Here is a 19,864-nt window from a genome sequence, read left to right on the forward strand (position 1 = left end):
GGAAGCATCAGCTAATAGTCAGATGATGAAAGCTGAAACCTCAGCTAGCTGACCAGAACAAAGCTTCTCCAGGCTTTTGCATCTATACCTGGACATTTACCCTACTTCTGAAGTCCTTTCCTATTCTAAAGCTTTATAACCATTAGATGAGAACAATCTGCTAGACTGTTATCTATTTCATTACAATAAGGACTAAACTTTAAATGATAATCTTAGGAGAATGGATATTGCCATTCAACCAGCATTTCCTCACTACTGAGCAGTAGTTTGGGGTCTTCAGTGGTAAGTGATGGGGATTTGTGATTTTGAATTCCGTACTAGACTTTCAGATCATTTGATAGAGCGTCCCATTAAAAGATTTAAAATTATATTTACTTCTTCCTATAAAAGTTATATTTTATCATATTCAGTTTGATATATATATATATGGCCATTAAAATTATTTTTAAAGTAAGGACTACATACAAACCATGCTTTTACTATGGGAGTTATGGGAATAGAGAGTTGCCCAATCTCCAATTAGGAGTTGCTTCCTAACCTGGGAATAAACATAGTTTCTGAGAGTTCTGAGTGGGGAAAGGAATTTGTAATCCTAGAAAATTTTTACCCAGATTTGAAAATGTTGCCCATTAATTTTTACCATTCACAAACAGGGGATTCCAGATACCTGAGAAAAGCGATTTTTCTGTTCCTATTACATCTAGGAGAACTTGAACTGCTCATATAGGGATTTCTTACAACTCTCAATATGTAACAGCTTTATTTGCCCTCAGTCATGTCCAACTCTTTGCAACCCCATGGACTATACCAGTCCATGGAATTCTCCAGGCCAGAATACTGAAGTGGGTAGCTTTCCCTTCTCCAGGGGATCTTCCCAACCCAGGGATCGAACCCAGGTCTCCTGCATTGCAGGTGGATTCTTTACCAGCTGAGCCACAAGGGAAGCCCAAGAAAACTGGAGTGGGTAGCCTTTCCTTTCTCCAGGGGATCTTCCTAACCCAGGAATCAAACTGGTGTCTCCTGCACTGCAGGCGGGTTCTTTACCCACTGAGCTATCAGGGAAGCCCAATGTAAGAAATTCACTGTAAAGGTTCACATGATACAAAGAATTATAATGAAGAAAATAAAAATATATTGAACTTTTGTCACCTTGAGCCATAACCACTATTAACATATTGAAAGGCCATCCTTTTATCACTTGGAGACTTCATTACAGGTGATAAGTTGCTGTTGTTCAGTTGCTAAGTCATGTCTGACTCTTTGCGACCCCATGGACTGCAGCATGCCAGGCTCCTCTGTCCTCCACTATCTCCTGGAGTTTGCTCAAATTCATGTCCATTGAGTTGGTGATGCTATCTAACCATCTCATCCTCTGCCACCCCTTCTCCTTTTGCCTTCAGTCTTTCCCAGCATCAAGGTCTTTTCCAGTGAGTCAGCTCTTCACATCAGGTGGCCAAAGTATTGGAGCTTCAGCTTCAGCATCAGTCCTTCCAATGAATATTCAAGGTTGATTTCCTTTAAGATTGACTGGTTTGATCTCCTTGCAGTCCAAGGGACTCTCAAGAGTCTTCTCCAGCACCACAATTCGAAAGCATCAGTTCTTCAGTACTCAGCCTTCTTTATGGTCCAACTCTCACATCTGTACATGACTACTGGAAAAACCATAGCTTTGACTATATAGACCTTTGTCAGCAAAGTGATGTCTCTGCTTTTTAATACACTGTCTAGGTTTGTCACAGCTTTCCTTCCAAAGAGCAAGCATCTTTTAATTTCATGGCTGCAGTCACTGTCCACAGTGATTTTGGAGCCCAAGAAAATAAAATCTGTCACTGCTTCTACTTTTTCCCCTTCTATTTGCCATGAAGTGATGGGATCAAATGCCATGATCATATTTTTTTTGAATGTTGGTTTAAAGCCAGCTTTTCACTCTCCTCTTTGCTTTCTGCTATAAGGGTGGTATCATCTGCATATTTGAGGTTATTGATATTTCTCCTGGCACTCTTGATTCCAGCTAGTGCTTTGTCCAGCCTGGCATTTCGCATGATGTAGTCTGCATATACGTTAAGTAAGCAAGGTGACAATATAGAGCCTTGACGTGCTCCTTTCCCAGTTTGAACCAGTCCATTGTTCCATGTTCAGTTCTAACTGTTGCTTCTTGACCTGCATACAGGTTTCTCAGGAGGCAGGTAAGGTGGTCTGGTATTCCCATTTCTTTAAGAATTTTCCACAGTTTGTTGTGATCCACACAGTCAAAGGCTTTAGTGTAGTCAATGAAGCAGAAGTAGATGTTTTTCTGGAATTCTCTTGTCTTTCTCTATGATCCAATGAATGTTGGCAATTTGATCTCTGGTTCCTCTGCCTTTTCTAAACCCAGCTTGTACATCTGGAAGTTCTCAGTTCATGTACTGCTGAAGCCTAGCTTGAAGGATTTTGAGCATAACCTTACTAGCATGTGAAATGAGCACAATTGTACAGTAGTTTGAACATTCTTTGGCATTGCCTTTCTTTGGAATTGGAATGAAAACTGACCATTTCCAGTCTGTGGCTACTGCTGAGTTTTCCAAATTTGCTGGCATATTGAGTGCAGCACTTAAACAGCATCATCTTTTAGGATTTGAAATAGCTCAGCTGGAATTCCATCACCTCCACTAGCTTTGTTCATAGTGATGCTTCCTAAGGCCCACTTGATTTCACACTCTAGGATGTCTGGCTCTAGGTGAATGATCACACCATCATGGTTATTGAGTCATTAACATCTTTTTTGTACAGTTTTTTTGTGTGTGTATTCTTGCCACTTCTTTTTTATTTATTTTTTAAAAATTTATTTATTTTTAAATTGAAGGATAATTACTTTACAGAATTGTGTTGTTTTCTGTCAAACATCAACATGAAAAAAAAAACACATCAACATGATTCAGCCATAGGTATACATATGTCCCTCCCTCTTGAACCTCCCTCTCGTCTCTCTCCCCATCACATCCCTCTAGGTTGTTACAGAGCCCTCTTTGAGTTCCCTGAGACATGCAGCAAATTCCCATTGGCTATCTATTTTACATATGGTAATGTAAGTTTCCATGTTATTCTCTCCATACATTTCACCCTCTCCTCCCTCTCCCTGTGTCATAAGTCTGTTCTCTCTGTCTGTTTCTCCACTGCTGCCTTGCAAATAAATTCATCAGTACCATCTTTCTAGATTCCATATATATGCATTAGTATATGATATTTATCTTTCTCTTTCTGACTTACTTCACTCTGTATAATAGGCTTTAGGTTCATCCACCTCATTAGAATGGACTCAAATGCATTTCCTTTTTATGGCTGAGTAGTATTCCATTGTATATATGTACCACAGCTTCTTTATCCATTCATCTGTTGATGGACATCTAGGTTGCTTCCATGTTCTAGCTATTGTAAATAGTGCTGCAGTGAACATTGGGGTACATGTGTCTTTTTCAGTTTTGGTTTCCTCAGGGTATATGCCTAGGAGTGGGATTGCTGTTGCCACCTGTTCTTAATCTCTTCTGTTTCTTTTAGATCCTTATCCATTTATTGTGCCTATCCTTGCATGAAATGTTCCCTTGATATCTCCAATTTTCTTGAAGAGATCTCTAGTCTTTCCCATTCTGTTGTTTTCCTCTATTTCTTTACATTGTTCATTTAAGAAGGCCTTCTTGTCTCTCCTTGCTATTCTCTGAAACTCTGCATTCAGTTGGGTATATCTTTCCCTTTCTCCATTGCCTTTCACTTCCCTTCTTTCCTCAGCTATTTCTAAAGCCTCCTCAGACAACCACTTTGCCTTCTTGCATTTCTTTTTCTTTGGGGTGGTTTTGGTCACTGCCTCCTGTACAGTGTTATAGTTCTTCAGGCATTCTGTCTACCAGATCTAATCCCTTAAATCTATTCATCACCTCCACTGTATAATCATAAGGGATTTGATTTAGGTCATACCTGAATGGCCTAGTGGTTTTCCCTACTTTCTTCAATTTAAGCCTGAATTTTGCAATAAGGAGCTCATGATCTGAGCCACAGTCAGCTCCAGGTCTTGTTTTTGCTGACTGTATAGAGCTTCTCCATCTTTGGCTGCAAAGAATATAATCAGTCTGATTTCAGTATTGACCATTTGGTGATGTCCATGTGTAGAGTCATCTCTTGTGTTGTTGGAAAAGTGTTTGCTATGACCAGTGTGTTCTCTTGACAAAACTCTGTTAGCCTTTGCCCTGCTTCATTTTGTACTCCAAGGCCAAACTTACCTGTTACTCCAGGTATCTCTTGACTTTCTACTTTTGCATTCCAATTCCTATGATGAAAAGGACATCTCTTTTTGGTGTTAGTTCTAGAAGGTCTTGTAGGTCTTCATAGAACCAGTCAACTTCAGCTTCTTTGGCATCAGTGGTTGGGGCATAGACTTGGATTACTGTGATATTGAATGGTTTGCCTTGGAAATGAACTGAGATCATTCTGTCGTTTTTGAGATTGCACCCAAGTACTGCATTTCGGATTTTCTTGTTTACTGTGAGGGCTACTCCATTTTTTTCTAAGGCATTCTTGCCCACAGTAGTAGACATAATGGTCAGTTCCATTCAGTTCAGTTCAGTCGCTCAGTTGTGTCTGACTCTGCAACCCCATAGACTGCAGCATGCCAGGCCTCCCTGTCCATCACCAACTCCTGGAGTTTACTCAAACTCATGTCCATTGAGTCAGTGATGCCATCCAACTATTTCATCCTCTGTCATCCCCTTTTTCTCCTGCCTTCAATCTTTCCCAGCATCAGGGTCTTTTCAGATGAGTCAGTTCTTTGCATCAGGTGGGCCAAAGTATTGGAGTTTCAGCTTCAGTATCAGTCCTTCCAATGAATATTCAGGACTGATTTCCTTTAGGATGGACTGGTTGGATCTCCTTGCTGTCCAAGGGACTCTCAAGAGTCTTCTCCAACACCACAGTTCAAAAGCATCAATTCTTCGGTGCTCAGCTTTCTTTATAGTCCAACTCTCACATCCATACATGTCATCTGAATTAAATTTGCCCATTCCCATCCATTTTAGTTCACTGATTCCTAAGATGTTGATATTCACTCTTGCCATCTCCTGCTTGACCACATCCATTTACCTTGATTCATGGACCTAACATTCCAGGTTCCTATGCAATATTGTTCTTTACAGCATCAGACTTTACTTTCACCACCAGACACATCCACAACTGAGCATTGTTTCTGCTTTGGCCCAGCCACTTCATTCTTTCTGGAGCTATTAGTAATTGTCCTCCACTCTTCCCCAGTAGCATATTGGACACCTTCTGACCTGGGATGGGGCTCATCTTCTGGTGTCATATCTTTTTACCTTTTCATACTGTTCATGGGGTTCTTGTGGCAAGAATACTGGAGTGGTTCGCCATTTCCTTCTCCAGTGCACCACAATTTGTCAGAACTCTTGACTATGACCTGTCCATCTTAGGTGGCCCTATAGGGCATGGCTCATAGCTTCATTGAGTTAGGCAAGCCCCTTTGCCACGACAAGGCTGTGATTCATGAAGGGGAAGATAAACTGACATAGCTGAAGTATGAGTGCCTGATTAGCTTCATGGTGCTGTCTGTGGTTAATATCCAGCCCAGAGCTATGACTAGAAAAGCAGTTATACCTGCTTCTTTCCCAGGGGACCCATCCCGTGGGAGAGGAGAACTTGTAGGAAATGGCCTGAAGCCATCTGAAAGTGACTTACAGTTAGCCTGACGTATGAGGATATCAGGCTGTTGGGGGAGGGGAACTTTCTCCCTCTACCCTCTTGAGTTCTTGTGACTGGACTAATAATAAAATTGATGCAAGACAGATAAACAGGAGAAAAAGAAAAAAATTGTACAAATGGAGGTCTCTTAGAAATGGAACCTAAAAAGTGGAGAAAGTAGGTAGGTTTTGTACTTTTTAGACACAGAAACAATATATGAGGAATTAACAGGACAAAGAAACTTAGGCTTTGAGTGCTTAATTAGTGAAGAATCTAAATGAAATTTGAGCTTGGGTAATAAATGAAAGAAGTCACAAAATGTGTTTATATAGGCTTCTCTGCCCAGATGTGTGTCTCTAGTGATAAGGATGTCCTTCCACCTCCATATGCTGAGAGTGTACCTTTCACATGAGAGGGTTATTTCCTGCTTCTAGGGAGACTGGGTGGAGTGTGTGTCAAAGTGTCCCTCTTACATCAGCTCAATCTTAAGTAATTTTAATTCAAAATAATCAGTATGCCATTGAGACATACTTTGGAGTAGCCTGCCCTGGACCCCACCCATGGAAATAGAACTATTGCAAGTCTTGGAAGGGCCTCCGCAGATCATCTTCCCATTCAAAACTTTTGCTTAACTTTTCTTGATCTATTTCACAAATAAAATGCGGAATCTCTTGTTAGCGAGATGTGTTTTACAATTTGAAATTCTACTACCAAGTTGTATCATGAAAATATCTGGCTATGATATAGGTAACAAGTTAAATCTTACCATGTAATGAGTTTTCTTATTTAAAGATAAGGTTTTTAAGGCTGTTCTCAGATTTATCAGCTTCAATTGCATTGTAATTATTCTCATTTCAGATCATCCCTATTTTGTTGGTGTCCAGTTCCATCCCGAGTTTTCTTCTAGGCCAATGAAGCCTTCCCCTCCATACCTGGGGCTGTTACTTGCAGCAACTGGGAATCTGAATGCCTACCTCCTACAGGGATGCAAGCTGTCTTCAAGGTAACCAGCTTACTGTGTCCTTAGCAGTGACTCAAGATACAATTATCAACATTGTAGGCTTCTCATAAAATTTAATATCATTGTAGGATTTATTTTTTTAAAGCGGAGAGTCATTTTTTCCCCTCTTAATAAGCATACATTTTTCTCTGAATGAAAGTGATTTAATCACATCTACAAGAGTAATATGTCAGTTTTCCAAATCATGCTGATGCTGAGTATTATTTTACAGATATTTATCATTTTGGTAGGTGAAAAAAAGGGATTTTCTTTTGTTGACTTTCTGAGTAATACATGTACATGAATATTTTATATGTTTATTGGCTTTTTTGTTTTATTAATACCCTGTTCATATCCTTTGCCCTAATTTTCCTTTTGCTATTACCCTTCTTCTTGATGATTAGTAAGTTCTTCGTATATAAAGGACATTAATCCTTTGTTTGATTACACATACTTTTTCAGAGTGGTTTTGTTTTTAAGTTGTTAATGGTTTTCAATAGTTTTTGTTAGATTTATCTTCGTTTTTATTTTCACTAAAGAACTTTAAATAAAGACTTTATGTAGTCCTTATTTATGTTTTCTTTGAACGTGGTCAGGGATTATGTCTTTAGTATCATGCCTAAACTCTTTCCCTGTCAAAAGATGATTATATAATTACCCATTTGTTTTCCACTAGCACTTTTATAGTTTCAGAGGAAAAAATTTTAAAGTATAGTTGATTTACAGTGTTGTGCTAATTTCTGCTGTACAGCAAAGTGACTCAGTTTTATATATATGTGTATATATATATATATATATATTCTTTTTAAAATATTCTTTTCCATTATGGTTTGTCCCAGGAGATTGGATATAGTTCCCTGTGCTATACGTAGGCCCTTGTTGTTTATCTATTCTAAATGTAATATTTTGTGTCTACTAATTCCAAACTCCCAGTCCATCCCTCTCCCTTCCCTCCTCACCCTTGGCAACCGTAAGTCCATTCTCTGTGTCTGTGAGTCTGTTTCTGTTTTGTAGATAGGTTCATTTGTGTCATATTTTAGATTCCACATATAAGTGATATCATATGGTATTTGTCTTTCTCTTTCTGACTTACTTCACTTAGTATGATAATCTCTAGGTCCCATCCATGTTGCTGCAAATGGCATTATTTCATTCTTTTTTATGACTGAGTAGTATTCCATTGTATATATGTACCATATCTTCTTTATCCATTCATCTGTCTATGGACATTTAGGTTGTTTCCATGTCTTGGCTATTGTGAAAAGTGCTGCTATGAACATTGGGGTGCATGTATCTTTTTGAATTATAGTTTTGTCCAGGTGTATGCCCAGGAGTGGGATTGCTGGATCATATGGTAGTTCTATTTTTAGTTTTCTGAGGAACCTCCATACTGTTCTCCATAGTGGCTGTACCAATTTACATTCCACCAACAGTATAGGAGGGTTCCCTTTTCTCCACACCCTCTCCAACATTTGTTGTTTGTAGACTTTTTAATGATGGCCATTCTGACTGGTATGAGGTGATACCTCATTGTAGTTTTGACTTGCATTTCTCTAATAATGAGTGATATTGAGCATCTTTTCATGTGCCTGTTGACCATCTGTATGTCTTCTTTGGAGAAATGTCTATCAAGGTCTTCTGCCCATTTTTCAGTTGGGTTGTTTGTTGTTGTTGAGTTGTATGAGCTGTTTGTATATTTTGGAAATTAAGCCCTTGTCAGTCACATCATTTGCAAATATTTTCTCCCATTCTGTAGATTGTCTTTTCTTTCTTTTTTTTTTTTTTAAATAATTTCCTTTGCTGTGCAAAAGCTTGTAAGTTTGATTAGGTCCCATTTATTTATTTTTGTTTTTATTTCTATTGCCTTGGGAGACTGATATAGTTTCAGTTTTATAGTTTCAATATGTAATATACATGGACTTTATTTTTGGTGTGGTATGTGAGGTAGGGATCTCCGTCCCCTTGACACCACTCCACCCTCACCAATTAAGTAATTTAGATTTGTTTCAGGGATTTCTGTTTTGTTCCACTGGTGATTTCATCTCTTTTTTCTGAATCCTTACCACCCTTTTTATTGTCATAGCATTATTGTAAGTTGAGCCCTTATTTACCCTACTCTTATTATTATTTACTATTTTAAAAAATGTGTTTACCTCTTCTTCTGGAGGACCTGTACAATGATTTTTAAGGTCTAATTTGAATTTAAAAATCCCTTAGGGATTTTCATTAAAATTTAATTTTCACTAAATTTCATTAAAAGTTCTTTACATTTAAATACTAGTTTGGTGAGAATTTACATCTTTACTTCTTCTCATCTAAGAATATTGTATGTAATAACTTTAAAACTGAAAGGAACTGGCCAGAATCATGTGCTTAGGTAGGAGTTACTCCCACAATAACCGGATATATCTTGTTTAGAAGTTACCATTGTGGACCCTCATTGTAGCAAATGAGTCTTGTGATACTGCATTTGAGGACTGCCAGGATTGTGGAAAATTCTTAAAGAGATGGGAATACCAGACCATCTTACCTGTCTCCTAAGAAACCTGTATGCAGGTCAAGAAGCAACAGTTAGAACTGGACATTGGAACATGGACTGGTTCAAAATTGGGAAAGGAGTATGTCAGGTCTGTATATTGTCACCTGCTTATTTAACTTATATGCAGAGTACGTCATGCAAAATGCTGGGCTAGATGAATCCCAAGCTGGAATCAAGATGGCCAGGAGAAATATCAATAACCCCAATATGCAGATGACACCACCCTTATGGCAGAAAGTGAAGAGGAACTAAAGAGCCTTTTGAAGAACGTGAAAGAGAAGAGTGGAAAAGCTAGCTTAAAACTCAATATTCAGAAAACTAAGATCATGGCATTCAATCCCTCACTTCATGGCAAATAGACAGGGAAAAATGGAAACAGTGACAGACTTTGTTTTCTTGGGCTCCAAAATCACCACGGAGGGTGACTGAAGCCATATGCATGGCTTAAAAGATGGTTGTTCCTTGGAAGAAAAGCTATGACAAACCTAGACAGCATATTAAAAAGCAGAGACATCACTTTGCCAACAAAGGTCCGTATAGTCAAAGCATTACGGTTTTTCTAGTAGTCATGTATGGATGTGAGAGTTGGATCATAAAGAAGGCTGAACGCTGAAGAATTGATGCTTTCGAATTGTGGTGCTAGAGAACTCTTGAGAGTTCCTTGGACAGCAAGGAAGTAGCCAGTCAATCCTAAAGGAACTGAATCCTGAACATTCATGGGAAGGACTGATGCTGAAGCTGAAGCTGAACCTCCAGTGCTTTGGCCACTTGATGTGAAGAGCTGATTCATTGGAAAAGACCTGGATGCTGGGAAAGATTGAGTGCAGGAGGAGAAGGAGGTGACAGAGGAATGAGATGGTTGGATGGCATCATTGACTCAATGGACATGAGTTTGAGCAAACTCCGGGAGATAGTGAAGGACAGGGAAGCCTGGTGTGCTGCAGTCCATGGGATCGCAAAGAATCAGACACAACTTAGCAACTGAGTAAAGGATTGTGGCATGGTGTGTCTGTGTGTACTTTGTTACATGAGCCTGCTCCTTTGCAGTATTACCTGCTAGGAGAGACTCACAGTTCCCTAGAATTTCCTTTAACTGTGTGTTCAGATGGGAACAGCTTTACATTGGACCTGTTGGACCTGTTAATGAATTAATGATCACTCCCTGCTCTCTTGAACCAGTGCAGTGGTTTTCACACCATGCCCTGTGGAGCTGGAATCCAGGTTGCTCTGAGGAATGGACTGGGGTGGGTGGTTTCAGGTTCTTCCCTGCTTCAGTGAAGCATCAGCTCCACTTGTCCTGCTTCCCATGGCTTGGTTCTGCATGAGACTGTATATGAAGATGAGTTTCCTGTGCTGTGACGCTGCACAGCTTACACAGCAGATTGGATATTCCAGTGTGGTCCCTGTTGCATGTATGCTGTGACCCTTCCCTGCCACTCTGTTTTCTCCATTGTTTCAGGTGCTCACACGTGAAAGGAGGATGACAGTGGAACAAGTTAGATGACTGGGAGAAATAACATGTGCATAATTGTTTGCATATAACTATATGGTTATTTGCAAGTATCAACTAATATATAAATGACATCTGGTTTGTGTGGCTTGCCTACCTGTGTACTGGCTGGCCCATCAATTCCCACCTGGGGGCTGGTAGTCTCTGAGTAAAGTTCACTGGTAGTTTCTAAGAAAAGTGACTGCTTGTTAGCAACTCCTGAGCAAGACACAGTGTGTCTCTTAACAAGACTCTGATGCTGAGATTGGAATCACAGCTGACTAGCAGGCTTCCACAGTGATCAGAGAATTCCTGTGTATCAGCCACCAATTGGTGCATTCCTTAAGAGAAGCCAGCATCTTATTTATCTTCATCTCTCTGGCTCCCCAGTATGCAGTGGTTGTTTACTACCCATTACAGTACTAAATGTAGGGGAGGATATATCCCCTACTATACTAAATATACGCCAGGAGGATATAGTCTCGTCTAACCTTGACACCTTGCAGGGGGCCTTCCGACTAAGAATGGTACCCATGATTTAATCCAGTGGCAGACACTAAAATTCCACAGGAACCTTGCACTTCAGCTTCTCCCTGCCCAGATCCATGGTGTTAGTGAGCATTGAAAAACAAGTAACTGCTTTGGTAGCCAGGCTCAAATGTGAGCTGAGTTGGGACTGTATTTCTGTCAAACAAGATTACTGTCTGTAATCAATCCTAAACAAATGTGACAAAAAATTTGAACACTAGAATAATGGCTTCCTTTCCCAGAAATTGGCTGATATTATTTAAATGTATGGCATATGTGCCACCGATGTCTTGAAAAACCCACAATGTAAAAATCCTTGGCTTTGAGCAAATACACCTGGGCTCTAACTTTTGCTTTCTGCCTTGTGGAGAACCTTTATGTTTTACTGTGTTTATATTTTACTGCAGTAAGAATATTACTTTGGGATCTCGAGCTGGTGAGCTGAACTCTTAGCTACTCTGGTATTTTCTAGAATGGTAGCAGTTATAAAGACCAGGTCCACCTGGTTTTAGACTTGTGGGGGTCTGTTCAAGAGGCATAATGGTTTTAGGATATTATTTTTTTAGGTTTTTATAAGCTACTCAAAAGAACTTGCAAAATCAAACTAAATCTTGTTTGGAGGATTCTCTAAGACCACCCACACATTTAACGATTGATTAGGAGGAATCTGAATATAGTTGTACTCATGGCTAAAACTCATTTCAGTGACAGAATAAGCATACACAGCTTGCTCAGGCAGAGAAAGAGGTGTAAGTAGGGCTTGGAGAAATCTATCTGCAGCTTTCCTATGCTTTCTCCCTCCCGTGAGAGGTCACACAGAGCTCACCCTCCCTCCAGCAGTACAAATGCAGTGTGTGATGTTTATGCCCAGAGAAGCCCATTTGACACTCAGGCTTTAGAGTTTCTATAGGAGGCTGGTCACATGGGCATTCTCTGCCTAGCAACCACCCAAATTCCAGGCTCCCAGGAGGAAAGCAAGCGTTCACCACAATCACATTGCCTGTACAAACAGCCTAGGCCCCCCAAAATGACTTTATCAGTTAGTAATGGAGAAAACATTCTGAAAGCCAAGTTCCCCAGCAACAGGCCCTTCTAAAGATGTCAGCCTCAGGCCTATTGTGTTAACTCTTTTGCACAAGTCCAGGAAACCATTTTTAGAATAAAAAAATCCAATGGGAAATTATGGTCCATTAAATAAATCATTATAATTATTTGCTGATATCTCTCTCCTGGTGTCTAAGTATAATTTGTCCCATGTTTAAACAGTAACCACAAATTTGCATGGTTTTGCTGGTGTATGATGTAATGGAATGAGACTGCTTCATGTAATTGCAATAAAAAGTTGTAGATTTATATGAAATAGAAGATCCAAAGATTCTTATAACTGTGAGTTCTTCAGTATGTATAAACAAAGCACATGATTTATGTCCAGAACTCCATTTTTTTAAAAAATTGAAGTATAGTTGATTTACAGTGTTGTGTTAGTTTTAGTTTCTGGTGTATAGCAAAATGGTTCAGTTTTATATATATTTTCTTTTATATTATGGTTTATTAAAGGATATTGAATATAGTTCCTTGTGCTATACAGTAGGTCCTTACAGTTTCAGAATTCCATTTTTAAGCAACTGGAAAGAGAAGAGGGATAAGAGTCTAAAGTCATAGGTTGTTTCTCAGCCTGTGTGTCTCGGGCTGCCCTACAAGGCCCTGAGGTGCAGTCACCCCACACTGAGGTCAGGAATGACTTCCAGTTTTTGTGATGCTGGCATTTTTCATGCTCCTCTGTCAGGTCAGACTAAAACTCTCTTGCTTAAATAGTGCTTGTTCTATGTCGGGAAGCAAGAACCAAGATGGGGTTCAGTTCACAGAAATGCAGCTCTTTGGGAAAACATGTTTTTAAAATAGAAAAGCAGAATCTTAAGACATGTGAGTAGCATTTTATTCTAGGTTTTAGGATCTTAGATTCCATGTCTCCACCCAACACAATCTATCTCTTGTGCAGAGAAATCATCTATTTGAGTTGAAATGGAAGGCAGGCCAGTATAGAAATGGGAGGAAAGTTAACTCCGTGGCACACTGTATTTGCCTGATCGTTTCAGACCAAACTCAAGAGTTGAAACTATAATCAGAGGGCCTTACAGGAAGTACAGAATTGCAGTCAGTGCTTTCTATTTCCTGATTCTTTGTGTCCTCCTAGCATTGAGTCCCTTCTCTCCTGCAAGCTCAAGCTTCCCTCTTCACTTTTCTCTTTGAATCTCTGCAGTCAGGGAGTGAAGGCGCTCATTTCCTTCACCATTGTCTCTGGTCTGTGTCCTGTGACTACTGGGCTTTTCCTTTGAGGTGATATGCTGTCTTCAAGCCTGGGAAAACTTTGTTTTCTGTTGACTTCTAGCTGAGGCATTAGAGAAAATTTGGAAAATAGGAAAAAGGATCCATAAACCTGTAAACCTAACTAGGTCACTGTCCTCGCTTTTGAGTCTTTCCTTCCAGTCTTTAGTTTATACTCATATATGACTCCTTTCATGGTTGTAATCAGAATAGAGAGTGTGTGTGTGTATTTTTCCCAATTCTTTTTTATTCTCTTATTCTTTCAAGCCTATATAAAAGATGAAGGAATAGTACAGTGAATACTTGTATACCTTTCACCTAGATTCATCAATTGTTGCCTTTTTACCACATTTGCTTCTCTTTCTTTCTCACTGTATAAACTTATTTCAGAAGCACTTATAAGTTGCAAACATCATAGCACTTCACTCCTAAATACTTTATCATTCATTTCCTAAAATTGAAGACATTGTCTCACATAACTGCAGTATCACGATCACACCTGAGAAAATTAACATTAATTCCATGACATCATTTAATATCCAGTTCATATTAAAATTTCTCCATTTATCCCCAAATGTCTCTTTAGCTTTTTTTGAAATTAAAAAATTTAATCAGTGATGAATTTGAGGTTCATTTGGTTATGTTTCCTAGTTTCTTTTAATCTGGGTAATCACCCTCTCTTTTTCAGTTCTTCATAACAATGACTTTTTTAAAAAAATTAATTTATTGTAATTGGAGGATAATTACTTTACAATATTGTGACTTTTAAAATAAAGAGGCCAGGCCGGTTATAGCAATGACCAGAATTTGATTCATATTTTGTCTTGATTCGATTCAGGCTAGGCATTTTTGGAGGAATAGTTCATTGGGGCTGTTGTGGACTTCATAAGGACACATCAGGAGGCACGTGAGGCACATAATATTCCCTCTTTAGTCACACAGTGAATGGTGCTGAGTTTAACACCTGGTTAAGATAGTGACTGTCTGGAGGTCTCTTTTGTAAAGAAACACTTTTCTCCATTTTAGTTTCTAAGATGCCATCCCCCACTGAAATGAACTAGGGCTCCTGGAAGAAATGGTTGGTTTCAAGTCTGGAACAAGAAAAGTACAGGATGAGGCCAGAAGGTGTTGCTGGACTTAAAGGAAAGAAGAGTTTAAAAACCAAGGGGAAGATTTTGTATAAGGTCAAAGAAGCTAGCTTGAAAGGATTCCTGCTGGCCTCATTTGGACAGTTTGAACATCAAAAACAGTAGTGACAAAATTGGATTATAACACATTATATGTTTTTAAAATTACATAATAATACTCAGGAAAAAAAAGGCCAATTTTAAAAATGTAGATGCCACCCCTGATGTAATAACTGAGTCGAATAAGGATCATAAGTGGATGCCAAAACCATTAGATGAAAGGTTTTGGAAAGTGGGATATTCATATGTTCTCAAAGTATCACCACAGTTTTTATTAATAACAGAAGCTTGTCTTTTGAACTGAACACCTCATACCCAGTTTTCCAAGTTGCATGATGTTCCTACTGTTGATGGCTGCACGCTTTAGCATCTACTCAACGCGCCACATGTGCTGGAGCTTACACCACCCCAGCCATGGTGCTGGGCACAAGAGAATCAAGGACTAGTCCAATAAGAACACATGCCCTGTCCTGCGGGACTTAACGGGTAGCTTAATGCTTCTCTACGTTTTGGGGCTGACGGATCACCTTCCAAGAAAGTGATTAAAGCTGTGGACCTACTTCCTGTAAAAGTGCACACACATAGCAATTGGAACATCATTTTCCAGTATTCACATCCCAGAAACCTCCCATCCATCAATATTCTTCCAAGAGTCTTCTCAGATACAGACCGGCAGCTAAGATGGTTTTTATAAAAAGGAGATGGTAATAGTACCCACTTCACAAGGTAGTAACGAAGTGTGCATTTTTTTCTAAATGGAAAGCACTTAGCACAGTGTCTGGTCTGTGGTAGGAAATTAAATGGGAATTATTATTGTGCTATTATTATTATGAATCTCTTGCCTCCTGCAAAGCCTCCTACCTGGTCTCCATGCCTCCAGCTTTCCTCTTCTCAATCCACCTTTTGCTGGCAATCTGGTGGAAGGCAATCTGTAGCCTGTTAGGATGCTGGTTCCCCAAATGGTTACTGATGATGACCATTAGAGGTAGGCGTGGCCTCTCTGCTGATTAGAGTGTACATTTATCCTTCTAAGGCATCCTTATCCCACTTGGGGTGATTCTTTCTCTTTGACTAGGAGAGTAAGATACTCCTTTTCTCCTGTGTGAATCTAATGTCCATTTTCCAGCAGTGTTTTAAACTTGGAATCACCTTGCTTTTTATTTTAACTTTTGGTCTGCATGGTTGATGTTGCCAGGGACCATTCTTGCCGTATAAGGTGCAAATATTTTATTTTTGTGGGGATAGTGTGGACAAATAGAGCAGGTGCTATGGGTTTATTTTCTGGATATGCCACTTCCTGGGTAATGTTTTTCCAAGTCCCCACTCTTTTTTTTTTTTTTTTTCCAAGTCCCCACTCTTAAACCGCAGGATTCTCATCCTTTAGGGTTGCTGTGAAGAACAGTTGAGATGGTGCTTTGTAAACTTTCACCTGATATAAAAATACTATTTTTCCCTCTATGTTACATTTCAAGCAAAAGTGAACAGGAAAAGAAGATTCTTTTTTGCTTTCTTTTTCAACAGCTTTTTCAGACATCTTTAAAACAGCTCCCTTGCTTATTGTTGGATTCCAAAACCATACCTTGAGACTATTTCTTGTAAAGTACTGCTGATAAGCACCATTTGAGTATGCCTTCCCTAAGGGATTAAATGTTGCTGAAAAGGTGCTCTTTATTGATTGTGATTCACTGTCTGCTGATGATGCGGTGTCAGCCAGGGATGGAGTTAATACTGATATAGACTACTGTGCTTTTAATGTCCTGCCAGGGTTGTGTTCTACCATTTACTATTCAATGCAAGACTCATTCAAAACATACTAAGTTATTCATTCCCTTGCTCTTATATTTTATGGCTTCCAGGGGCTCTTTGAGAAGGAAGTAAGTATAGTGATAACAATGCTTTGGGGAAAACTGTGTGCATGGCAACCTGTTTTAAAACATGCTTTCTCCACACGAAATGGGTTTTGCTATAAAGTATTATAGGAATTTATGCATGCTGGGGATCTTAAGTATGCTATTAGAATTTTTTAATTCCAACTACCTCTTTCTGTTAATGGAAAAGAAATGGTTTAACAGCTGCCTCAGGGTAACAAAGAATGTGGACTATGTGAGGCAGTACTCTACCGTTGCCCTGGTGCCCTGGAATATATGTTTTCTTGTATTAGGAATTTATTAGGAACCAGAAGTCTTTGACAAACAAACTTGACTATGACAAGCCTTTCGTTTGTCAAAGAACCACATGTAGACCATGGTGGTCAAGTCTTGTTGAGTTGAGCTAGTGTTGAAGGATGGCAAGTCCTGTGTGTTGCCGCTGGTGATTTTGATTTTGTCTTGGAAATAGTACAGTAAACAGCTTTTTTTTTTTTTTTGAGTAAACAGCTTTTCAGAAAACAGTACTTCCATTATTTGGAGGGTGCATGCATGAGGGAGATTTGCTGTGATTTTGACTGTACATAGCCGGACCTTACAAAAACCTTTCTTAGAGAGTGACAAGGAGAACCATTGCATGGTGATTATAGTTTGTTTTTGTTAAAATCATTATTCATTTGTTTTAAATCAGTGCTATCCAATAGAACTTTTTTGCACTGGTGAAAATGTTCTAAAATCTGCACTGTCCTTATGTCAATTTTAATCTTAGCTCTATTTTAATTCTAGCATTGGCAAAGTTTTTATGTATTTGTGTGCTAAGTTGCTTCAGTCATGTCCAACTCTTTGTGACCCTATGGACTGTAGCCTGCCAGGCTCCTCTGTCCATGGGATTCTCCAGGCAAGAATACTGGAGTGGGTTGCCATGCCCTCCTCCAGGGGATCTTCCTGACCCAGGGATCGAACCCATGTCTCTTATGTCTCCTGCATTGCAAGCAGATTCTTTACCCCTGAGCCACTGGGGAAGCCCTATATATATATGTATTGGTTTCTTATATTATACATAGAAGTGTAATATTTGAAACTAGTAATAAAGAATGCTTTTACCCTAAAAAAATCTGCACTGTCCAGTATCATAGTCACCAACCACACATGCCTGTTGAGCACTTGAAGTATGGCTCAGTGTATACACATGAGGAATGGAATTTTAAACTTTATTTGGTTTCAGTTGATTTAAATTCAGATAGCTACTGTGGCTTGTGGCTACCATATTGGACAGTGCAGGTTTAAAACTGTCTGCTCCTCAAATGTAAGAAGGCTCACATGAATAGTTCCATATTCTGTGGCCTTTCAAAAAATTTAACATGTAAGACCCTAATACCTAATAACTCTCCCCACTGAGAAGTGTGTGTGTATGTGTGTGTGTGTATGTGTGTGTACAGAGATTATTTAAAGAGATAGGTTAGTCTTAAGATAGAGCTGAGATGTCTTGAACTAAGTGAAAATATCCCCAGAGAAGTATATCTTATGACTTAAGTCTACTCTATGTGAAACAAAAAATGAACCCCTAAGTCTTACGTGGCACAGATTTTATTGCATTTGCAGGAGTTGTTGCTGTTCTGCATGCAGAATTGTGTTTCTAGCACTTGTGTTTTGCTGGCACATGAATGCCATAAAATCAGCATGCTTAGCAGCGTTGCCTATTTTGAGAATTCTGTTCTTGAGTGTTGTGGTTTATTTTGTTGTTCTATCTCTGTCTCTGAACACATATGAAAAAATGAGTGAACCCAGTCATTTGCCTTGGAGCTTCCCTTTGTTAGGCTTACCCTGTGCCATTTTGATGCATTGGCAGAGTTTAGGGCTGATAGCCAGCAGACAGGAAATGAGAGCCATTAGGTTAGAGCCACCCAAGTCCACTTGTTAAAGTGGGGAGGGAATTACTCTTGGTACAGGAAAATCATGCACTTGGCAGTTTTCACTGCTTCTTTCTATTTCCATGACTTTTTGAGAGATGTCATGTTATAAAAACATATAACCCTCATAACCAGCAATGGCTTATATTTTTATGTAATTTCAGAGTACATTTGTGCAGTCTCTTTTGGCCCTCATAACATTTTGGTGAGGTGTTGTAGGTATCCTTAGTAATTTTTTCTGGACTCTCAAGGGGTCAAGTGACCAGTCTGAAGGTACGTAGCTAATAACTACTACAACCAAGAGAGTGAGGGGTAAGATGTGGGCCCACCCCTCTCTTTCCCGAGTTTAGCAGCAGGGAAGGAAGCTTGAACTACTAGAGAAAATGGAGTTCCTTTGGCTCTTTGAACCTTCTCACTTGTGGTGTCAGGGTACACACCTTTTGGGCCCACTGTAGCATACAGCTGAGACTTGAACTACTTGTGGCCTGGGTTAGCATGATATGGGGATTCTGGCCCCACCTCAAACAAGCTGTGTGCCTGGTGAATCACTTGAACATCCTTGACCTTCATTTCTTCTCACATAGGAAGTTGAGTGCATCTTCCAAATCCCCTTTTGTTGCAGAGAACCAGAGGGGACTGTATGTTTGTATAGTGAGAGTGCATGGATAAGGATATATCAACTTTTCTGGGTTCTTGTTTTGAAAAAATATTCTTTGGTTATTATGTGTTTTCTTTATTGAAAACCCTTTGATAACAGTAAAAGTGGTTTTCCTGGATTAAAATCTAACTAGGAGATATTTTCTACTTGATTGTTTATCTAACAAATCTTATCTTTTTTGCCATTCTTGAGCTTTTTCTTTGTCTTCGCCATACTGTAGCCCCACCTTCCCCCTTTCCAGTATTTTGTCCAGAAGTCAGGGAGGAGAGTGAGGTTTTGTTGATTTTGTTTATGTATTTATTGATATTTACTCAATATGTTTAGTGTAAATCTTTGTTTTCTAGCCTGTCAGCATAGGGTTTCTCCAATTGCTTCCTCTTCTCTCTTTTAAAAAAAGTGAATTTTGAACTCTTATGGAATTCAGATTTCTGTTGCTATAAGTCAGTAAAAACTTGGCCAAGGCTAGGAGTAGCTCAGGCGTAAAACACTTATGCCCTGGCAAAGCCATCTGCATAGATCAGTAGAGCTCTTGAGGGGTTGATCAGCCGGCTTGTTTACTTGGAACCAAGCAAGAGGAACCCCAAACTGAGCCTGTGACTCCAAGTCAAAGTACAATTGTAGGCCTATCTCGTGGAGAAGCTTTAT

General features: G+C 39.3%; 1 protein-coding gene across 6 annotated transcripts in view; it reads left to right on the forward strand.

Annotated features, from left to right (window-relative positions):
* Nucleotides 1–19,864, forward strand: part of CTPS2 (CTP synthase 2) — a 107,424-nt gene that overhangs the window by 85,419 nt on the left and 2,141 nt on the right. For 5 of the 6 annotated variants that reach the window (XM_020886770.2, XM_070462639.1, XM_020886771.2 and 2 more), the window contains exon 17: nt 6,577–6,721. In XM_020886770.2, coding sequence (XP_020742429.2) covers nt 6,577–6,721 — 145 coding nt within the window. Of the gene's footprint in view, nt 1–6,576; nt 6,722–16,642; nt 16,680–19,864 lie in introns of those variants that run through there. The other variant, XM_070462638.1, reaches the window with a different exon arrangement.

Source organism: Odocoileus virginianus, unplaced genomic scaffold (assembly GCF_023699985.2).
Source record: "Odocoileus virginianus isolate 20LAN1187 ecotype Illinois unplaced genomic scaffold, Ovbor_1.2 Unplaced_Scaffold_6, whole genome shotgun sequence".
Lineage (NCBI taxonomy): Eukaryota > Metazoa > Chordata > Mammalia > Artiodactyla > Cervidae > Odocoileus > Odocoileus virginianus.